The sequence below is a fragment of the Hemiscyllium ocellatum genome, chromosome 24, assembly GCF_020745735.1.
Source record: "Hemiscyllium ocellatum isolate sHemOce1 chromosome 24, sHemOce1.pat.X.cur, whole genome shotgun sequence".
In the NCBI taxonomy this organism is placed as follows: Eukaryota; Metazoa; Chordata; class Chondrichthyes; order Orectolobiformes; family Hemiscylliidae; genus Hemiscyllium; species Hemiscyllium ocellatum.
The window spans coordinates 13404684-13424791 of NC_083424.1; the positions used below are offsets into that span (position 1 = coordinate 13404684).

Below are 20108 nucleotides of genomic sequence, written 5' to 3' on the forward strand. Positions count from 1 at the left end.
ATATCCCAACCTAATCTAGTCCCATCTGCCAGCACTTGGCCCATATCTCTCTAAATCCTTCCTATTCATATACCCATCCAAATATCTATTAAACGCTGCAATTGTACCAGCCTCCACCACTTCTATACACGTACCACCCTTTGCACGAAAAAGTTGTCCTTTAGATGTCTTTTATATCTTTCCCCTCTCACCCTATGCCCTCTAGTTCCGGACTCCCCTACCCCAGGGAAAAGACTTTGTCTATTTATCCTATCCATGCCCCTCATAATTTTGTAAAGCTCTATAAGATCACCCATCAGCCTTCGATGTTCCAGGGAATTCAGTCTCAGCCTGTTCAGCCTCTCCTTATAGTTCAAAGCCTCCAGCCCTGGCAACATCCTTGTAAGTCTTTTCTGAACCCTTTCAAGTTTCACAACATCTTTCTGATAGGAAGGAGACCAGAATTGCACGCAATATTCCAACAGTGGCCTAACCAATGTCCTGTACAGCCACAACATGACCTCCCAACTCCTGTACTCAATACTCTGACCAATAAAGGAAAGCATACCAAACGCCTTCTTCACTATCCTATCTACCCGCGACTCCACTTTTAAGGAGCTATGAACCTGCACTCCAAAGTCTCTTTGTTCAGCTACACTCCCTAGGACTTTACCATTAAGTGTATAAGTCCTGTTAAGATTTGCTGTCCCAAAATGCAGCACCTCACATTTATCTAAATTAAACTCCATCTGCCACTTCTCACCCCACTGGCCCATCTGATCAAGATTCCATTGTAATCTGAGGTAATCTTCTTCACTGTCCACTACACCTCCAATTTTGGTGTCATCTGCAAACTTACTAATTATACCTCTGAAAAGTAGAGGACTCAGCACCGATCTTTGTGGCACTCCACTGGTCACAGGTCTCCAGTCTGAAAAACAACCCTCCACCACCACCCTCTGTCTTCTACCTTCGAGCCAGTTCTGTATCCAAATGGCTAGTTCTCCCAGTATTCCATGAGATCTAACCTTGCTAATCAGTCTCCCATGGGGAACCTTGTTGAACAACTTCCTGAAGTCCATATAGATCACATCTACCGCTTTGCCCTCATCAATCCTCTTTGTTACTTCTTCAAAAAAACTCAAACAAGTTTATGAGACATGATTTCCCACACACAAAGCCATGTTGACTATCCCTAATCACACTTGCCTTTCCAAATACATGTACATCCTGTCCCTCAGGATTCCCTCCAACAACGTGCCCATCACCGACATCAGGCTCACTGGTCTATAATTCCCTGGCTTGTCCTTACCACCCTTCTTAAACAGTGGCACCACGTTAGCCAACCTCCAGTCTTCTGGCACCTCACCTGTGACAATTGATGATACAAATATCTCAGCAAAGGGCCCAGCAATCACATCTCTAGCTTCCCACAGAGTTCTAGGGTACGCCTGATCAGGTCCTCGGGATTTATCCACCTTTAAGCATTTCAAGGCATCCAGCACTTCCTCCTCTGTAGTATGGATATTTTTCAAGATGTCACCATTTATTTCCTCGCATTCTATATCTTCCATGTCCTCCTCCACAGTAAACACTGATGTAAAATATTTATTTGGTATCTTCCCCATCTCCTGTGGCTCCACACAAAGGCTGTTTTGCTGATCTTTGAGGGGCCCTATTTGCTCCCTATTACCCTTTTGTCCTTATTGTATTTGTAAAAACCCTTTGGATTCTCCTTAACCCTATTTGCCAGAGCTATCTCATATCCCCTTTTTGCCCTCCTGCTTTCTCTCTTAAGCATATTCCTCCTATCTTTATACTCTTCTAAGGATTCACTTGATATCTACACCTGACATATGCTTCCTTCTTTTATTCACGAAACCCTCAACTTGTCTAGTCATCCAACATCCTCTACACCTACCATCCTTTCCTTTCACTGTAACTCTTCCATTTACAGACTGTTCTTATACAATGTACTGGGTTTCTGTAATACAGCTTTCTAGTGCAGTATTCTAACTTCATTTCTCAAACCCAGATGGCAGGGGACCACTAATACCAGCGTCACTTCATGATGTTATTACTTTCATTAAAGGTAAAAGGATTCAGCAGCTATCTCAGTCTGCAGTTGTATGACTGACATGTGGCTCATCAGCCCCCTGTAGACCATCCAGAAAGGATGGACAGCCTGTTCACTGAGGCTGAATGTAGACTTGCATTCACAACGCTCTGGGTTCCCTCTGGACTTAGCATTTGAGCTGTAGCCAGCACAGACAATGGATTCTTCCATTTGTTATTATCTGGTTAAAGGTTTCCTCCCTTGCCAAGACCCATAACGCTTATCAATAGGAAAGTCAAGGATGAAGAAAAGCCAGTTGGCCTGATTAAACTCCTTTTGCTGTCTTTTTTTATCATATTTAACATTCATTCAGCTGTCATGTCTTGGATTGGTGTAGCTGCAATAGCATTGAAGAAACTATCCAGGGCAAAGCAACCCCATGTGACAGACACCCCAACAAACACCTCCAACATTCCCTCCTTTTACCACTGGTGCACAGGGTGCCCCATCTATAAGCTGCATTGGCACAACACTCCTCCAGCAGCATCGTCCAAATTTACAACACTACCACCCAGAAGGATGAGGGCAGCAGATACATGGAAACACCACCCCCACGGGTTCCCCTCCAAGCCATTCACCATCCTGACCCGCAAACACATCACTATTCCTTCACTATCACTGGATCAACATCCTAGAATTCTCCCCCGACAGCATTGTGGGTGTAGCAGTTAAACAAAATGAATCACTACCCCCTTTGCTGGAGTAATTAGGAACAGGGTAGTCCCTATATTATATATAGTCTTGCCAATGACTGGACCAGTTCAGGAAGCTGCCTTTTCAGGGTGCAGTTAGGGAATGGGCAATTAATGGTGGTTTTGCCGGTGACACCCACATCCTGTAAAACAAGACACGTCAACACTGACAATATTAGAGGATGAATACGTAATTCCCCTCTCAATAAATTTGACAAGCATCTTGTTCCCCACAGAATATCTTGAATGAATATTTTGAAGGGGATTATAATGAGGAGCACTCGGTGTTTTCCCATCTAAAGAGACGAAGTTTCAAAGGGTAAGATCGAAATTGCAATGTAAAATATATGGGGCTCATGATCAACTGGAAATTAACATACTGCAGAGTGAAATGTCTTCCTCAGCGCCATGAGGATTTCCTGACTGCGCCCCTCGCATTGTGCTGCCTGGCACCATTGTTATGTACCTCTGCCCAAACCAGGCCTCTGGTAGATGTCTGCCACATGCATTAGAAAAACCCACCACCAGCTGCTTCCTCTGAACCACAGCACAGTGCTCAGCTACACTTACCTTTGCCAATGGGAAAATTCCAAATATCTGACTGTCTGCCATCTGGTGCAAATGCAGCTCAGTCCTGTTAAAGAAAACAGAGCGCACAATTATTGATGTGGGTACTGCCCACAGAACCAGGGGCCTCAATGCCAAACATCCACCCACTTCAGCAAGTCTGTCTGATAAATGACCTTAAACATAATTCAATTCATTCCATTCAATTCGTGACAAGCTCACTCAAAGCCACTTGATTGCCCAACACCACTTCCATCTACTGGAGTATTGGTGCAGGAAGTAGAAAAGCAACAACAATAACCTGCATTTAATTAGCACCTTTAACATTGTAAAACACATTTGCAATTTGCTTGACAGAAGCGTGACTGAGCATAATTTTACACTGAATCGCGTAAGGCGACCTTAGGGCAGATGCCACAAAGTCACGGAATTGTTACAGCACCAACAGAGGCCATTTGGCCCATCATACCTGCAATGGCTCTTCAATTGAGCTTCATTACCCAGAGCCAATCTCCTGCTTTCTCCCCACACTCTTGCAACCAATGCCTCTTGAATGTCTCAGTTGAACCTCTCTCCCCCACATTTCCAGACCCTGACGATGCACGGTGTGATAGAGATTTTTTCTCACATCACCCTGGCTTCATTCTCACATCACTTTGAATCTGTGTCCTCTCACTCTTGTTCCTTTTACCAGTAAGAAGAACTTCTCCCTATTTACTCTCCTCTCATGATTTTGAAAAACCTACCTACAAATGTTCATGAAAGTGAAAGGAATGTCTTTCAGGCAGAAGGAGAGGTGGAGATGTTTCAGGAGGGAATTACTGACCTCGGGTTCAGGCACGTGTGGGCACGACTGCCGACAGTGAAGCAAAAGGCCAGAGATCTCCCAGAGTTGTGGGGCTGGAGGAGATTACAGAGATATGAGGCCAGAGGGGGATTTGAAAACGAGGATGAGAATTTTAAAATCCAGGCATGATTGACCAGAAGCCAATGTGTGTGAGGAAGTGCAAGGAATGATGGGTGAATTGGATCTGGTGTGAAAGAACAACAGGCAGCAGAGTTGATGACAGCCTCAAGTTGAATGGCAGAGGGTGAAAGATCCAATGACAGTTCTGAAGTCACAGAAAGGTCAGACTGGGTAAAGATGGCTGATAGCTTTGCTGAACGACATTACTGTCCCAGCTGGATGTTTATAACAAACCAGCCATTTTGTGGCCATTATTAAACAAGTGTAATGCTCTATTTCGGATGCACTGAATCCAAGCTGGAAATTCAACTCATTAGCCGTCTAATCTTGCAGCGTATTTGCTTTGTGTAATGATCCTCTCGAACCAGGATACCGTTATAACCTGGAACTATATCAGCAATCCTTCACTGTGTCAGCTTGGACCTACCTCTTGAGATGGAAAAATGAATTTAAACACCAGTGATACTTGAAAATGAACACAGTGGTTGTCCTGGAATAAGCAAATGCTATTCGCAAGTTCTTCTGGTTTCTCACAGCTCGAACAGGGCAACATTTCCAGAAAGCAGCTGACCACTACCCCTTCGTGAATGGTTAGGGGTGGACAGTCGTTGGTAGCCTTGTCAACTACATCCAGACACCATTGACAAACAGACAAAGGAGGTTTGTGGAGGGTAGAATGTGGGATGCTGGGTAACAGGGCAGTGTATGAGGGTCACAGCAGCTGTTGAGCTGGCATAGGATGGAGTTGGGTGCGTCTCTTGGTGACATTATAATCAAGTGGTGGGTAGCCAGTTATGGAGTCAAAAATGACATCAACATTGTAAAAGGTTTGATTCGGCCTCAGAATTGCCTTTTCTTTAGGAGGGGGCATGGCAGGTGGGGTATGGTGAGAGATGGCCATGTCAGAAATTGGGGAAGGGTAGGGAATGGCTGTAAACCATACAATGAGACCTGGGTGTGGGACATCGGCACTAGGAGTGACACCAAACATCCCAATGAGGAATTGACAACAGGGGCAACATATTGAAGAGATTTGTTTGCAATATTCTCTCTGTGTATTTAAATAAATAGAAATATGTAGAGATAATTTTGACCTCTGTGTGTTTCTGTGTTTTTAAATAAAGTGTGTAGAAATAATTTTGATCTGCAAGTGATTAAACAAAGAGAAAGGTACAGAAATAATCTTGATTGTAAGTATAACACAAATCAAAGCAGCAACTCAGCCTGTCATATTCCCCATTCAGGTTCATCAAAAGGATGAAGTTCTGATTTCTGTTAGTGCTGCCTCATACTGCCACCTGGTGGCCTATCATTATACAATCTTATCTTTCCGTTTCAGAATATAAGCAACATTTAGGGCTCCATTGCAATTCCACACTCAAAATATAAACAAGCATACATCAAGAAATGATTGGAGTGGAAACACAATCAGAGATTTAATAAAATTGCATTTATATAGCTCCTTTCATGACCAAAGGAGATCTCAAAGTACTTTACACTCATGTCGGAAATATTGTGTGAGGCGAGCTGAAGCTGCACCCATTCTTCAGTGCATGGAACATTAAGTCTTCATATCATTAGAATCCCTACAGTGCAGAAGCAGATCATTTGACCCATTGAGTTCTTAACAACCTTTGGATTAGCATCCCCCCCCCCCCTATAGCTACCCTATAACCCTCCATTCCCCATGGCTATCCCACCTGGACACTATGGGCAATTTCCCATGGCCAATCTACCTAGCCTGTTCATCCCTGCACACTACAGGCAATTTAGCATAGCCATGCAACCTAACCAGCACAGCTTTGGGCTGCAGGGGAAACTGGTACAAACCAGAATGGGAGAATGTGCAAACTCCACACAGACAGTTGCCCCTGAGGGTAGAATTGAACCTGGGTCCCTGGTGCTGTGAAGCAGCAGTGCTAACCACTGAGCCACCATGCCACCTTGGCTTCAGGCTGTTGTAAACAAGAGCAGGTAGCTGTTGAACAGCAAGGAGGTGAACGTGGCTTCTCAACCTCTAGTTAGCAGTCGTCAATCTGCCTGAGAGTTAGTGGAACACATATACAGTTACTGAGCTGTCATTAAACTGACCTGGTTCATACAGATAAGAGCCTCTTCTGCAGAGATTTATCGTGAACCATTCCCCGCCATTTTACTGAACAGTCCCTGGACTAGCAGGATGACAATATTGTTGTGGTGCATAAGGATGCCATTTGGCCCAATGTGTCTGTACTAGAAGGAAGATTTGTAGTTGGTTCTGAAGCAACAGAACATAACAAGAAACCCAGAAATCAACTTGTGCACAATAACCTGTCTCCTGAGATTGTAACTCTTGTTTCTAGACTCTCCAACCATCCTGCTTCACCTCAGTCTGTCAAGCAGTGTTAGAATTTTAGGCATTTCAATCAAATAATCTCTCTACATCTTTCCAAGCTCTATTGAATACAGGCCCAATCAAATCAATCTCTCCTCATAGGTCAGTCCTGCCATCCTTGGTATAAGCCGAGTGATCACTCTCTCTTTGCTCAATACGTAACTCTCTCAGGCAGGGAGACTAAAATCCCACACAGTACTGCAGGTGGGGTCTCAACAAGGCCCTGTATAGCTGCAGTAAGACATCTCTATGTCTGGACTCAAATATTCTTGCAATGAAGACCAATATACCATTTGCCTTCCTGAAAGCAATAATTGTGTGCTGTCAGTTTTTGACAACTTCGGTTGAGCATGACCATATCTGCTGAAACGTAGTCATACCTGTGTAAACATAGTCATACCTGTATAAACATGGCCATACCAATGTAAACATAGTCATACATGTCCATACACCGACTGTTAATGCCCATACAACTACTGCTACTGTCCATATACCTACTGTTACTGTCCATACACCCAATGTTACCATCCATACACCTACCGTTACTGTCCATACAATTACCGTTACTGTAGTTATACCAACTGTTACTGTTCATACACGTATTGTTACTGTCTATGCACCTAACATTACTGTCTATACACGTACTGTTACTGTCTATACACCTACTGTTACTGCCCATACACCTACTGTTACGGTCCATATACTTACCATTACTGTCCATAAACTGACTGTTACTATCCATACGCCTAACATTCCTGCCCATACACCTACTGTTACTGTCCATACACATACCGTTACTGTCCGTACACTTACTGTTACTACCCATACACCTACCGTTACTGTCTATACACCCACTGTTATTGTTCGTATACCTACCGTTACTGTCCATACTCCTCCCATTACTGTCTATACACACACTGCCACTGTCCGTACCCCTACTGTTACTGTCCGTACACCTAACGCTCCTGTCCAAACACTCACTATTACTGTCCATATACCTACGATTACTGTCCATATACCGACTGTTACTGTCCATACACCTATGATTACAGTCCATATACCGACTGTTATTGCCCATACATCTACTGTTACAATCCATACACCTACTGTTACTGTCCATACACTTACCATTTCTGTCCATATACCTACTGGTACTGTCTATACACCTACCATTACTGCCCATACACCTACCGTTACTGTCCATATACCTACTGGTACTGTCTATACACCTACCATTACTGCCCATACACCTACCGTTACTGTCCATATACCTACTGGTACTGTCTATACACCTACCGTTACTATCCGTACCTGCCCATACACCTAACGTTCCTGTCCATACACTGACTGTTACTGTCCATACACTTACTGCTCCTGTCTGAACACCTACTGTTACTGTCCATACACCTACCATTACTGTCCGTATACCCACTGGTACTGTCCATACACCTACTGTTACTCTCCATACACCTACCATTACTGTCCATACACCTACTGTTACTGTCCATACATTTACCGTTACTGTCTGTACACCTACCGTTCCTGTCCATACACCTACCATTACTGTCCATATACCTACCGTTACTGTCCATTTACCCACTGGTACTGTCTAAACACCTACCGTTACTGTCCGTATACCCACTGGGACTGTCCATACACCTACCGTTACTGTCCGTATACCCACTGTTAATGTCTATATACCTACCGTTACTGTCCGTATACCCACTGTTAATGTCTATATACCTACCATTACTGTCCATACACCTACTGTTACTGTCCATACACCTATTGTTACTGTCCATACACCTACAGTTACTGTCCATATACCTACTGTTACTGTCTATACACCTACCGTTACTGTCCGTATACCCACTGGTACTGTCTATACACCTACCGTTACTGTCTATACACCTACCATTACTGTCTATACATCTACCGTTACTGTCCGTATACTCACTGGTACTGTCTATACACCTACCGTTACTGTCTATACACCTACCATTACTGTCTATACATCTACCGTTACTGTCCGTATACTCACTGGTACTGTCTATACACCTACCGTTACTGTCTATACACCTACCCTTATTGTCCGTATACCCACTGGTACTGTCTATACACCTACCGTTACTGTCCATACACCTACCGTTACTGTCTATATACCTACTGTTACTGTCCATATACCTACCATTACAGTCCGTACACCTACTGTTACTGTCCATACATGCTGAAAATGTGTTGCTGGTTAAAGCACAGCAGGTTAGGCAGCATCCAAGGAATAGGAAATTCAACGTTTCGGGCATAAGCCCTTCATCAGAAATGAGGAGAGTGTCCATACACGCACCAATACTGTCCATACACCTACCATTACTGTCCATACACCTACTGTTACTGTCTATACACCTACTATTACTGTCCATATACCTACTGTTACTATCCATACACGCACCAATACTGTCTATACACCTGCCATTAATGTCCATACATCTACCGTCGCTGTTCATACACCTACCATTACTGTCAATACACCTACTGTCACTGTCCATACAACTACTGTTAATGTCTATACACCTATCGTTACTGTCCATATACCTACGTTACTGTTTATACACCAACTCTTACTGTCTATACACCTATCGTTACTGTCCATATACCTACGTTACTGTTTATACACCAACTCTTACTGTCTATACACCTACTGTTATTGTCCATATACCTATCGTTACTGTCTATACACCTACTGTTACTGTCTATACACCAACTCTTACTATCTATACACATACTGTTACTATCTGTACACATATTCTGGATCAGTGGTGCTGGAAGAGCACAGCAGTTCAGGTAGCATCCAACAAGCAGCGAAATCGACGTTTCGGGCAAAAGCCTTTCATCAGGAATAAAGGCAGTGAGCCGGAATCATGGAGAGATAAACTAGGGGAGGGTGGGGGTGGGGAGAGAGTAGCATAGAGTACAATGGGTGAGTGGGGGAGGAGATGAAGGTGATAGGTCAGGGAGGGGAGGGTGGAGTGGATAGGTGGAAAAGGAGATAGGCAGGTAGGACAAGTCCGAACAAGTCATGGGGACAGTGCTGAACTGAAAGTTTGAAACTAGGATGAGGTGGGGGAAGGGAACACTGTCTATACACCTACTGTTACTGTCCATACACCTACCGTTACTGTCTAAAAACCAACTCTTACTGTTTATGCACCTACCGTTACTGTCTATACATACACCGTTACTGTCTATCCACCTACAGAGAGCAGGCTCAGTGCATTCTATACAAGTTCCCGAGTCAAACTGACACTCTACCTGTGAGATCGGTCCAAGCCAGCCAGCATCTGGTAGAAGACATTAAACGATCCCTCACCATTTGGTTGTTGTTGGACATGAATTCGCTCCAGTAGCATTGTCTGAAAAACAATTCCAAGGAAATTGTAAAATGGAGTATATGCGCGTCTGTTTCTGTGTGTGCATGTGTGTGTGTGATGGTGAATGCTGGAGCATTAATTTGTGTATGTTTGTGTCTCTGAGGTTGTACCTTCCTTCACCAGGTGAATGTGTTTTTCTGCAGACATTTCATCACCTCGCTAGGTGACATCGTCAGTGTGCCTCTGGTGAAGCGCTGATGGTCTGTCCCACCTGGTATTTATGTGTCTCTGTTTTCCAGTACGTCCGGTTATGTATCTGAGTGGTTTGTATATGGGGTCCAGTTCAATATGTTATGGATTGAGTTCCGGTTGGAGTGCCACGCTTCAAGCCTGTGTGCGTTTGCATGTGTGTGTGTGAGAGAGAGTATTGGTGGGCGTGAGTATTGAGGTGTGCATGAGCATTGGGTTGTGCATGGATATTGGGGTGTTTGTGCGTATTGGAGGGTGTGTGAGTATTGGAGGATGTGAGCATATTGGGGTGTGTGTGAGTATTGGGATGTTTGTGAGTATTGGAGTTTGTGTGAGAGTATTGGCGTGTGCATGAATATTGAGATGTATTTGCGTACTAGGATGTGTGTGAAATTTGGGGGGGTGCATGAGAGTAGTGGGGCGTGTGTGAATATTGGGGTGTTTGTGAGTATTGGGGTGTGTGAGAGTAGTGGTGTGTGTGTGAATATTGGGGTGTTTGTGAGCATTGGGGTGTGTGAGAGTAGTGGTGCATGTGTGAATATTGGGGTGTTGGTGAGTATTGGGGTGTGTGAGAGTAGTGGTGCGTGTGTGAATATTGGGGTGTTTGTGAGTATTGGGGTGTGTGAGAGCATTGGGGAGAGTGTGAAATTTGGGGGGCGTGTTAAATTTGGGTGTGTGAATCTTGGGATGTGTATGAGTTTTGTGGTGTGTGTGAATATTGGGGTGTGTGTGAGTATTGGGATGTGTGTGAGTATTGGGATGTGTGTAAGTATTGGGATGTGTGTGAATGTTGGGTGTGTGAGAGTATTGGGGTGTGTGTGAATATTGGTGTATGTGAGAGTATTGGGTTATTTGTGAGAGTATTGGTGTGCGTGTGAATATTGGAGTGTGTGATAATTGGGCTGTGTGAGAGTATTGGGGTGTGTGAGAGTATTGGTGTGTGTGAATATTGAGGTCTGTGAGTATTGGAATGTGTGAGTATTGGGGTGTGTGAGAGTATTGGAGCATGTGAGAGTATTGGGTTGTATGTGAGAGTATTGGTGTGTGTGAATTTTGTGTGTGAGAGTATTGGGGTATGTGTGAGTGTTGAGGTGAGTATTGGAGCATGTGAGAGTATTGGGGTGTGTGTAAGTATTGGGGTGTGTGTGAGTTTTGAGGTAGGTGTGAGTATTGGAGTAGGAGTGAATATTGGGGTATGTGTGAGTATTAGGGTTTGAGTGAGTTTTGGGGTATGTGAGAGTATTGGGGTTCGACTGAGCATTGGGATGTGTGTGAGTTTTGGCACGTGTGTGAGTATTTGTGTGGGTGTGAATATTGGGGGGTGTGAGTTTTGGGGTTAGTGTGAGTATTGGCGTGTGTGAGATTATTGGTGTGTGCATGAGTTTGGAGAGTGCTAGAGTATTGGAGTGTGTGAGTATTGGGGTATGTGTGAGTATTGGAGTGTGTGTGTGTGAGTATTGGGGTGTGTAAGTATTGGGGCATGCATGAGTATTGGAGAGTGCTAGAGTATTGGGGTGTGTGAGTATTGGGGTGTGTGTGAGTATTGGGGTGTGTGAGTATTGGGGTGTGCATGAGTATTGGAGAGTGCTAGAGTATTGGGGTGTGTGAGTATTGGGGTGTGTGTAAATATTGGGGTGTGTGTAAGTATTGGTATGTGTGGAAGTATTGGGATGTGTGTGAAGATTGGGGCATGTGAATATTGGGGTTTGTGTGAGTATTGGGGTGTGTGTGAATATTGGAGTGTGTGTGAGTACTGGGATGTGTGTAAGTATCGGGGTGTGTGTGAATATTGGGGTGTGTGAATATTGGAATGTGTGAGAGCATTGGGGAGCACGTGAGAGTATTCGGGTATGTGTGAGGGTATTGGGTTGAATGTGAGTGTATTGGTGTGAGTGCATTTTGTGTGAGAGTAGTAGGGTGTGTGTCAATATTGATGTGTAAATATCAGGGGATGTGTGAATGTTGGGATGTTTGAGTATTGGGGAGTGTGAGAACATTGGGGTATGTGTAGGTATTAGGGTGTGTGTGAGTATTAGTGTGTGCATGAGTATTGGAGAGTGAGAGAGTATTGGGGTGTGTGTGAGTATTGGTGTGTGCATGAGTATTGGAGAGTGGGAGAGTATTAGGGTGTGTGAGTATTGGTGTGTGCATGAGTATTGGAGAGTGGGAGAGCATTGCGGTGTGCAAGAGTATTAGGATGTGCAAGAGTATTGGGGCGTGTGTTAGTTTTGGGATGTCTGTGAATATTGCGGTGTGTAAGAGTATTGGGGTGTGTGTAGTATTGGGATGTTTGTGAGTATTGGAGTTTGTGTGAGAGTATTGGTGTGTGCGTGAATATTGAGATGTATTTGAGTATTGGGGTGTGTTTGAAAGTTGGGGTTTGTGTGAGTAGTGGGGCGTGTGTGGATATTGGGGTGTTTGTGAGTATTGGGGTGCATAAGGGCATTGGGGAGAGTGTGAAATTGGGGGGGTGTTACATTTGATGTATGTGGATATTGGGATGTGCATGAGCATTGTAGTGTGTGTGGATATTGGGGTGTGTGTGAGTATTGGGGTATGTGTGAATATTGGGGCATATGTGAATATTGGGGTTATGTGAGAGTACTAGAGTGTGTGTGTGAGAATTAGAGTGTGTGACATTATTGGGGTGTGTGTGAGTACTGGAGTGTGAGAGTGTTGGAGTGGGTGTGAATATTGGGGCATGTGTGAATGTTGGGGTGTGTGTGAGTATTGATGTGTGTGTGAATACTGGGTGGGGTGTGAACCCTGGGGTTTGTATGAGTATTGGGGTGTGTATGTATTGGGGCATGTGTGAGAGTATTGGGGTATGTGTGAGTATTGGGGTATGTGAGAGTATTGGAGTGTGTGAGAGTATTGAGTTGTTTGTGAGAGTATTGGTGTGTGTGTGAATATCGAGGTCTGTGAATATTGGAGTGTGTGAGTATTGGGGTATGTGAGAGTATTGGGGTATGTCTGAGAGTATTGGGTTGTTTGTGAGAGTATTGGGGTGTGTGTGTGAATATTGAGGTCTGTGAATATTGGAGTGTGTGAGTATTGGGGTGTGTGAGAGAATTGCAGCGTATGAGAGTATTGGGGTATGTGAGAGTATTGGGGTGTGTTGGAGTATTGGGATGTCTGTAAGTATTGGGGTGTGTGAGTTTTAGTTGGTGTGAGTGCTGATGTGTGCACGTGTATTGGAGAGTGTGTGAGCATTGATGAGTGCATGCGTATTGAGAGGTGTGTGAGTGTTGGGGTATGTGTGAGTATGAGGATGTGCAAAAGTATTGGGGTGTGTGTTAATTTTGGGATGTGTATGAATACTGCGATGAGTGAGAGTATTGAGGAGCGTGTGAGTATTGTGGTGTGCATGAGTATTGGAGAGTGGGAGAGTATTGGGGTGTGTGTGAGTATTGGAGTGTGCATGAGTATTAGAGAGTGGGAGAGTATTGGGGTGTGTGTGAGTATTGGTGTGCGCATGAGTATTGGAGAGTGAGAGAGTATTGCGGTGTGCAAGAGTATTAGGATGTGCAAGAGTATTGGGGCATGTGTTAGCTTTGGGATGCATGTGAATATTGCAATGTGTAAGAGTATTGGGGTGTGTGTGAGTATTGGGATGTTTGTGGGTATGGGGTTTGTGTGAGAGTATTGACGTGTGCGTGAATATTGAAGTGTATTTGAGTATTGAGGTAGGTTTGAAAGTTGGGGTGTGTGTGAGTAGTGGGGCATGTGTGAATATTGGTGTGTGTGTAAGTATTGGGATGTGTGTAAAGATTGGGGCATGTGAATATTGGGGTTGGGTGAGTATTGTGGAGTGTGTGAACATTGGGGTTTGTGTGAATATTGGGTTGTGTGTGAGAGTATTAGAGTGAGTGTGAGTGTGTGTGTTTGTGTGTGTGTGAGAGTATTCGTGGGTGTGAGTGTTGACATGTGCACGTGCATTGGAGAGTGTGTGAGCATTGGTGAGAGCATGAGTATTGAGGTGTGTGTGAGTATTGGGGTATGTGTGAGCATGAGGATGTGCAAGAATATTGGGGTGTGTGTTAATTTTGGGATGCGTATGAATACTGCGATGTGTGAGAGTATTGAGGAGTGTGTGAGTATTGGGGTGCAAATGAGTATTTGGGTGTGCATGAGTATTGGAGAGTGGGAGAGTATTGGAGTGTGTGTGAGTATTAGTGTGTGCATCAGTGTTGGAGAGTGGGAGAATATTGAGGTGTGTGTGAGTATTGGAGTGTGCATGGGTATTGGAGAGTGGGAGAGTATTGCGGTGTGCAAGAGTATTAGGATGTGCAAGAGTATTGGGGCATGTGTTAGCTTTGGGATGCATGTGAATATTGCAATGTGTAAGAGTATTGGGGTATGTGTGAGTATTGGGATGTTTGTGGGTATGGGGTTTGTGTGAGAGTATTGGCGTGTGCGTGAATATTGAGGTGTATTTGAGTATTGAGGTAGGTTTGAAAGTTGGGGTGTGTGTGAATAGTGGTGCATGTGTGAATATTGGTGTGTGTGTAAGTACTGGGATGTGTGTAAAGATTGGGGCATGTGAATATTGGGGTTGGGTGAGTATTGTGGAGTGTGTGAACATTGGGGTGTGTGTAAATATTGGGTTGTGTGTGAGAGTATTAGAGTGAGTGTGAGTGTGTGTGTGAGAGTATTGGTGGGTGTGAGTGTTGACATGTGCACGTGTATTGGAGAGTGTGTGAGCATTGGTGAGTGCATGAGTATTGAGGTGTGTGTGAGTATTGGGGTATGTGTGAGTATGAGGATGTGCAAGAATATTGGGGTGTGTGTTAATTTTGGGATGCGTATGAATACTGCGATGTGTGAGAGTATTGAGGAGTGTGTGAGTATTGGGGTACAAATGAGTATTTGGGTGTGCATGAGTATTGGAGAGTGGGAGAGTACTGGAATGTGTGTGAGTATTGGTGTGTGCATCAGTGTTGGAGAGTGGGAGAGTATTGCGGTGTGCAAGAGTATTAGGATGTGCAAGAGTATTGGGGTGTGTGTGAGTATTGGGATGTTTGTGAGTATTGGGGTTTGTGTGAGAGTATTGGTGTGTGCGTGAATATTGAGGTGTATTTGAGTATGGGGGTGTGATTGAAAGTTGGGGTATGTGTGAGTAGTGGGGCGTGTGTAGATATTGAGGTGTTTGTGAGTATTGGGGTGCAAGAGGGCATTGGGGAGAGTGTGAAATTGGGGCGGTGTTACATTTGATGCGTGTGGATATTGGGATGTGCATGAGTATTGTAGTGTGTGTGGATATTGGGGTGTGTGTGAGTATTGGGATGTGTGTAAGTATTGGGATGTGTGTGAATATTGAGGTGAGTGAGAGTATTGGGATGTGTGTGAATATTGAGGTGTGTGTGAGTACTGGGTGTGTGTGAATATTGGGGCGTATATGAATATTGGTGTGTGTGTGAATATTGGGGTGTGTGAGTATTGGGATGTGTGTGAATATTGAGGTGTGTGAGAGTACTGGGGTGTGTGTGAATATTAGGGCATATGTGGATATTGGGGTTGTGTGAGAGTACTAGAGTGTGTGTGTGAGAATTAGAGTGTGTGACATTATTGGGGTGTGTGTGAGTACTGGAGTGTGAGATCATTGGGATGTGTGACAGTATTGGGGTGAGTGTGAGAGTATTGGGATGTGTGTGAATATTGAGGTGTGTGTGTACTGGGGTGTGTGTGAATATTGGGGCATATGTGGATATTGGGGTTGTGTGAGAGTACTAGAGTGTGTGTGTGAGAGTACTAGAGTGTGTGTGTGAGAATTAGAGTGTGTGACATTATTGGGGTGTGTGTGAGTACTGGAGTGTGAGAGTGTTGGAGTAGGTGTGAATAGTGGGGAATGTGCGAATGTTGGGGTGTGTGTGAGTATTGGTGTGTGTGTGAATACTGGGTGGGGTATGAACCCTGGGGTTTGTATGAGTATTGGGGTGTGTGTGTATTGGGGCATGGTGACTATTGGGGGGGGGTGAGTATTGGTGCATGTGTGAGAGTATTGGGGTGTGTGAGAGTATTGGAGTGTGTGAGAGTATTGGGGGTGTGTGTGAGAGTATTGGGTTGTTTGTGAGAGTGTTGGTGTGCGTGTGACTATTGAGGTCAGTGAATATTGGAGTGTGTGAGTATTGGTGTATGTGAGAGAATTGCGGCGTGTGAGAGTATTGGGGTATGTGAGAGTATTGGGGTATGTGAGAGTATTGGGGTGTGTGTAAGTATTGGGGTGTGTGAGTTTTGGGGCATGTGTGAGTATTCAAGTGGGTGTGACTATTGGTGGGGTGTGAGTATTGGGGTTTGAGTGAGTATTGGGGTGTGTATGAATATTGGGCCATATGTGAGTTTTGGGGTTAGTGTGAGTATTGGTGTGTGTGTGAATACTGGGTGGGGTATGAACCCTGGGGTTTGTATGAGTATTGGGGTGTGTGTGTATTGGGGCATGTGTGACTATTGGGGGGGGGTGAGTATTGGTGCATGTGTGAGAGTGTTGGGGTATGTGAGAGTATTGGAGTGTGTGAGAGTATTGGGTTGTTTGTGAGAGTATTGGGGTGTATGTGTGAATATCGAGGTCTGTGAATATTGGAGTGTGTGAGTATTGGGGTGTGTGAGAGTATTGGGGTATGTCTGAGAGTATTGGGTTGTTTGTGAGAGTATTGGGGTGCGTGTGTGAATATTGAGGTCTGTGAATATTGGAGTGTGTGAGTATTGGGGTGTGTGAGAGAATTGCGGCGTGTGAGAGTATTGGGGTATGTGGGAGTATTGGGGTGTGTGTAAGTATTGGGGGGTGTGAGTTTTGGGGCAGGTGTGAGTATTCAAGTGGGTGTGACTATTGGTGGGGTGTGAGTATTGAGGTTTGAGTGAGTATTGGGGTGTGTATGAATATTGGGCCATATGTGAGTTTTGGGGTTAGTGTGAGTATTGGGGTGTGTATGAATATTGGGCCATGTGTGAGTTTTGGGGTTAGTGTGAGTATTTGGGGGGGGGGGGGGGGCTGTGAGAATATTGGCATGTGTGTGAATATTGTTGGTGTGAGTATTGGGATATGTATGGGAGCATTAGTTTGTGTATGAATTTTGTGTGTGTGAGTATTGGGGTGTGTGTGAATATTGGGGTGTGTGAATATTGGGATGTGTGAGAGTATTGGGAAGCATGTGAGAGTATTCAGGCATGTGTGAGAGTATTGGGTTGTATGTGAGAGTATTGGTGTGTGTGAATTTTGTGTGTGAGAGTGTTGGGGTGTTTGTGAGTGTTGAGGTGTGTGAGTATTGCTGCATGGTCTGAGAGTATTGGTGCATATGTGAGAATATTGTTGTGGGTGCGAGAGTATTGTGTGTGAGAGCATTGGGGTGTGTGAGAGTATTGTGTGTGAGAGTATTGTGTGTGAGAGTATTGGGGTGTGTGAGAGTATTGGGGTGTGTGTGTGAATACTGAGGTCTGTGAATATTGAAGTGTGTGAGTATTGGGATGTGTGTGAATATTGGGGCTTATGAGAGAGTATTGGGTTGTTTGTGAAAGTATTGGTGTGCGTGTGAATATTGAGGTCTGTGAATATTGGAGTGCGTGATGATTGGGCAGTGTGAGAGTATTGGGGTGTGTGAGAGTATTGGGGTGTGTGAGAGTATTGGAGTGTGTGAATATTGAGGTCTGTGAGTATTGGAATGTGTGAGTATTGGGAAGTATGAGAGTATTGGAGCATGTGAGAGTATTGGAGTGTGTGTAAGTATTGGGGTGTGTGTGAGTTTTGGGGTAGGTGTGAGTATTGGAGTGTGTGTAAGTATTGGGGTGTGTGTGAGTTTTGGGGTAGGTGTGAGTATTGGAGTAGGAGTGAATATTGGGGTGTGTGAGAGTATTGGTGTGTGCATGTGTATTGGAGAGTGCTAGATATTGGGGTGAGTGAGTATTGGGGTGTGTGAGTATTGGGGTGGGTGTGAATTTTGGGGTAGGTTTGAGTATTGGAGTGGGAGTGAATATTGGGGTATGTGTGAGTATTAGGGTTTGAGTGAGTATTGGGGTATGTGAGAGTATTGGGGTTCGACTGAGCATTGGTATGTGTGCGAGTTTTGGCACATGTGTGAGTATTTGAGTGGGTGTGAATATTGGTGTTTTAATTTTTGGGGTTAGTGTGAGTATTGGGGTGTGTGAGAACATTGGTGTGTGCATGTGTATTGGAGAGTGCTAGAGTATTGGGGTGTGTGAGTATTGGGGTATGTGAGTATTGGGGTGTGTGTGAGTATTGGGGTGTGTGAGTATTGGGGTGTGCATGAGTATTGGAGAGTGCTAGAGTATTGGGGTGTGTGAGTATTGGGGGGGGTGTGAGTATGGGGTGTGTGAGTATTGGAGTGTGTGAGTATTGGGGGGGTGTGAGTATTGGGGTGTGTGAGTATTGGGGTGTGCATGATATTGGAGAGTGCTAGAGTATTGGGGTGTGTGAGTATTGGGGTGTGTGTAAATATTGGAGTGTGTGAGTATTGGGATGTGTGTGAAGATTGGGGCATGTGAATATTGGGGTTTGTGTGAGTATTGGGGTTTGTGTGAATATTGGGGTTTGTGTGAATATTGGGGTGTGTGAATATTGGTGTGTGTGTGAGTACTGGGATGTGTGTAAGTATTGGGGTGTGTATGAATATTGGGGTGTGTGAATATTGGAATGTGTGAGAGCATTGGGGAGCATGTGAGAGTATTCGGATATGTGTGAGGGTATTGGGTTGAATGTGAGAGTATTGGTGTGTGTGCATTTTGTGTGAGAGTAGTGGGGTGTGTGTCAGCATTGTGGTGTGAATATCGGGGCATGTGTGAATGTTGGGATGTTTGAGTATTGGGGAGTGTGTGAACATTGGGGTGTGTGTAAGTATTGGGGTGTGTGAGAGTATTGGAGTGTGTGAATATCGGGGCATGTGTGAATATTGGGATATGTGTGTATTGGGGTGTGTGAGAACATTGGGGTGCGTGTAAGTATTGGGGTGTTTGTGAGAGTATTGGAGTGTGTGTGAGTATTGGGGTGTGTGGGAGTATTGAGGTGTGTGAGTATTGTGGTGTTTGTGAATATTGGTGTGTGTCAGAGTACTAGGGTATGTGAATTTTGTGTGAGAGAATTGGGGTGTGTGTCAACATTGGGGTGTGAATATCGGGGCATGTGTGAATGTTGGGATGTTTGAGTATTGGAATGTGTGAGAACATTGGGGTTTGTGTAAATATTGGGGTGTGTGAGAGTATTGGTGTGTGTGAATATCGGGGCATCTGTGAATATTGGGATATGTGTGTATTGGGGTGTGTGAGAACATTGGAGTGTGTGTAAGTATTGGGGTGTTTTTGAGAGTATTGGAGTGTGTGTGAGTATTGGGGTATGTGGGAGTATTGAGGGGGTGAGAGTATTGGAGTGCATGTGAATATTGGTATGTGTGAATATTCGGGTGTGTGAATATTGGTGTGTTTGAGTATTGGGATGTGTGTGAATATTGGGGTGTGTGAATATTGGGGTTTGAATGAGTATTGAGGTGTGTGTGAGAGTATTGGAGTGTGTGTGAGTATTGGAGTGTGTGTGAGTATTGGGGTGTGTGAGAGTATTGAGGTGTGTGAATATTGTGGTGTGTGTGAATGTTGGGGTGTGTGTGAGTTTTGGGGGGGGTGAGAGTATTGGAGTGCATGTGAATATTGGGGTGTGTGAAAGCATCGGGGAGCGTGTGAGAGTATTCAGGTATGAGTGAGAGTACTGGGTTTTATGTGAGAGTATTGGTCTGTGTGAATTTTGTGTGTGAGAGTATTGGGCCATGTGTGAAGTTTGGGGTTTGTGTGAGTATTG

General features: G+C 44.5%; 1 protein-coding gene across 6 annotated transcripts in view; it reads right to left on the reverse strand.

The window, feature by feature from the left end:
- LOC132827048 (unconventional myosin-XVIIIb-like) overlaps positions 1-20108 on the reverse strand; it is a 350661-nt gene that overhangs the window by 250473 nt on the left and 80080 nt on the right. For all 6 annotated transcript variants that reach the window (XM_060843476.1, XM_060843475.1, XM_060843474.1 and 3 more), the window contains 2 exons: positions 10005-10105; positions 3358-3421 (listed from right to left, as the gene is read on the reverse strand). In XM_060843476.1, the coding sequence (XP_060699459.1) occupies positions 3358-3421; positions 10005-10105 (165 nt within the window). The remainder of the gene's footprint in view (positions 1-3357; positions 3422-10004; positions 10106-20108) is intronic.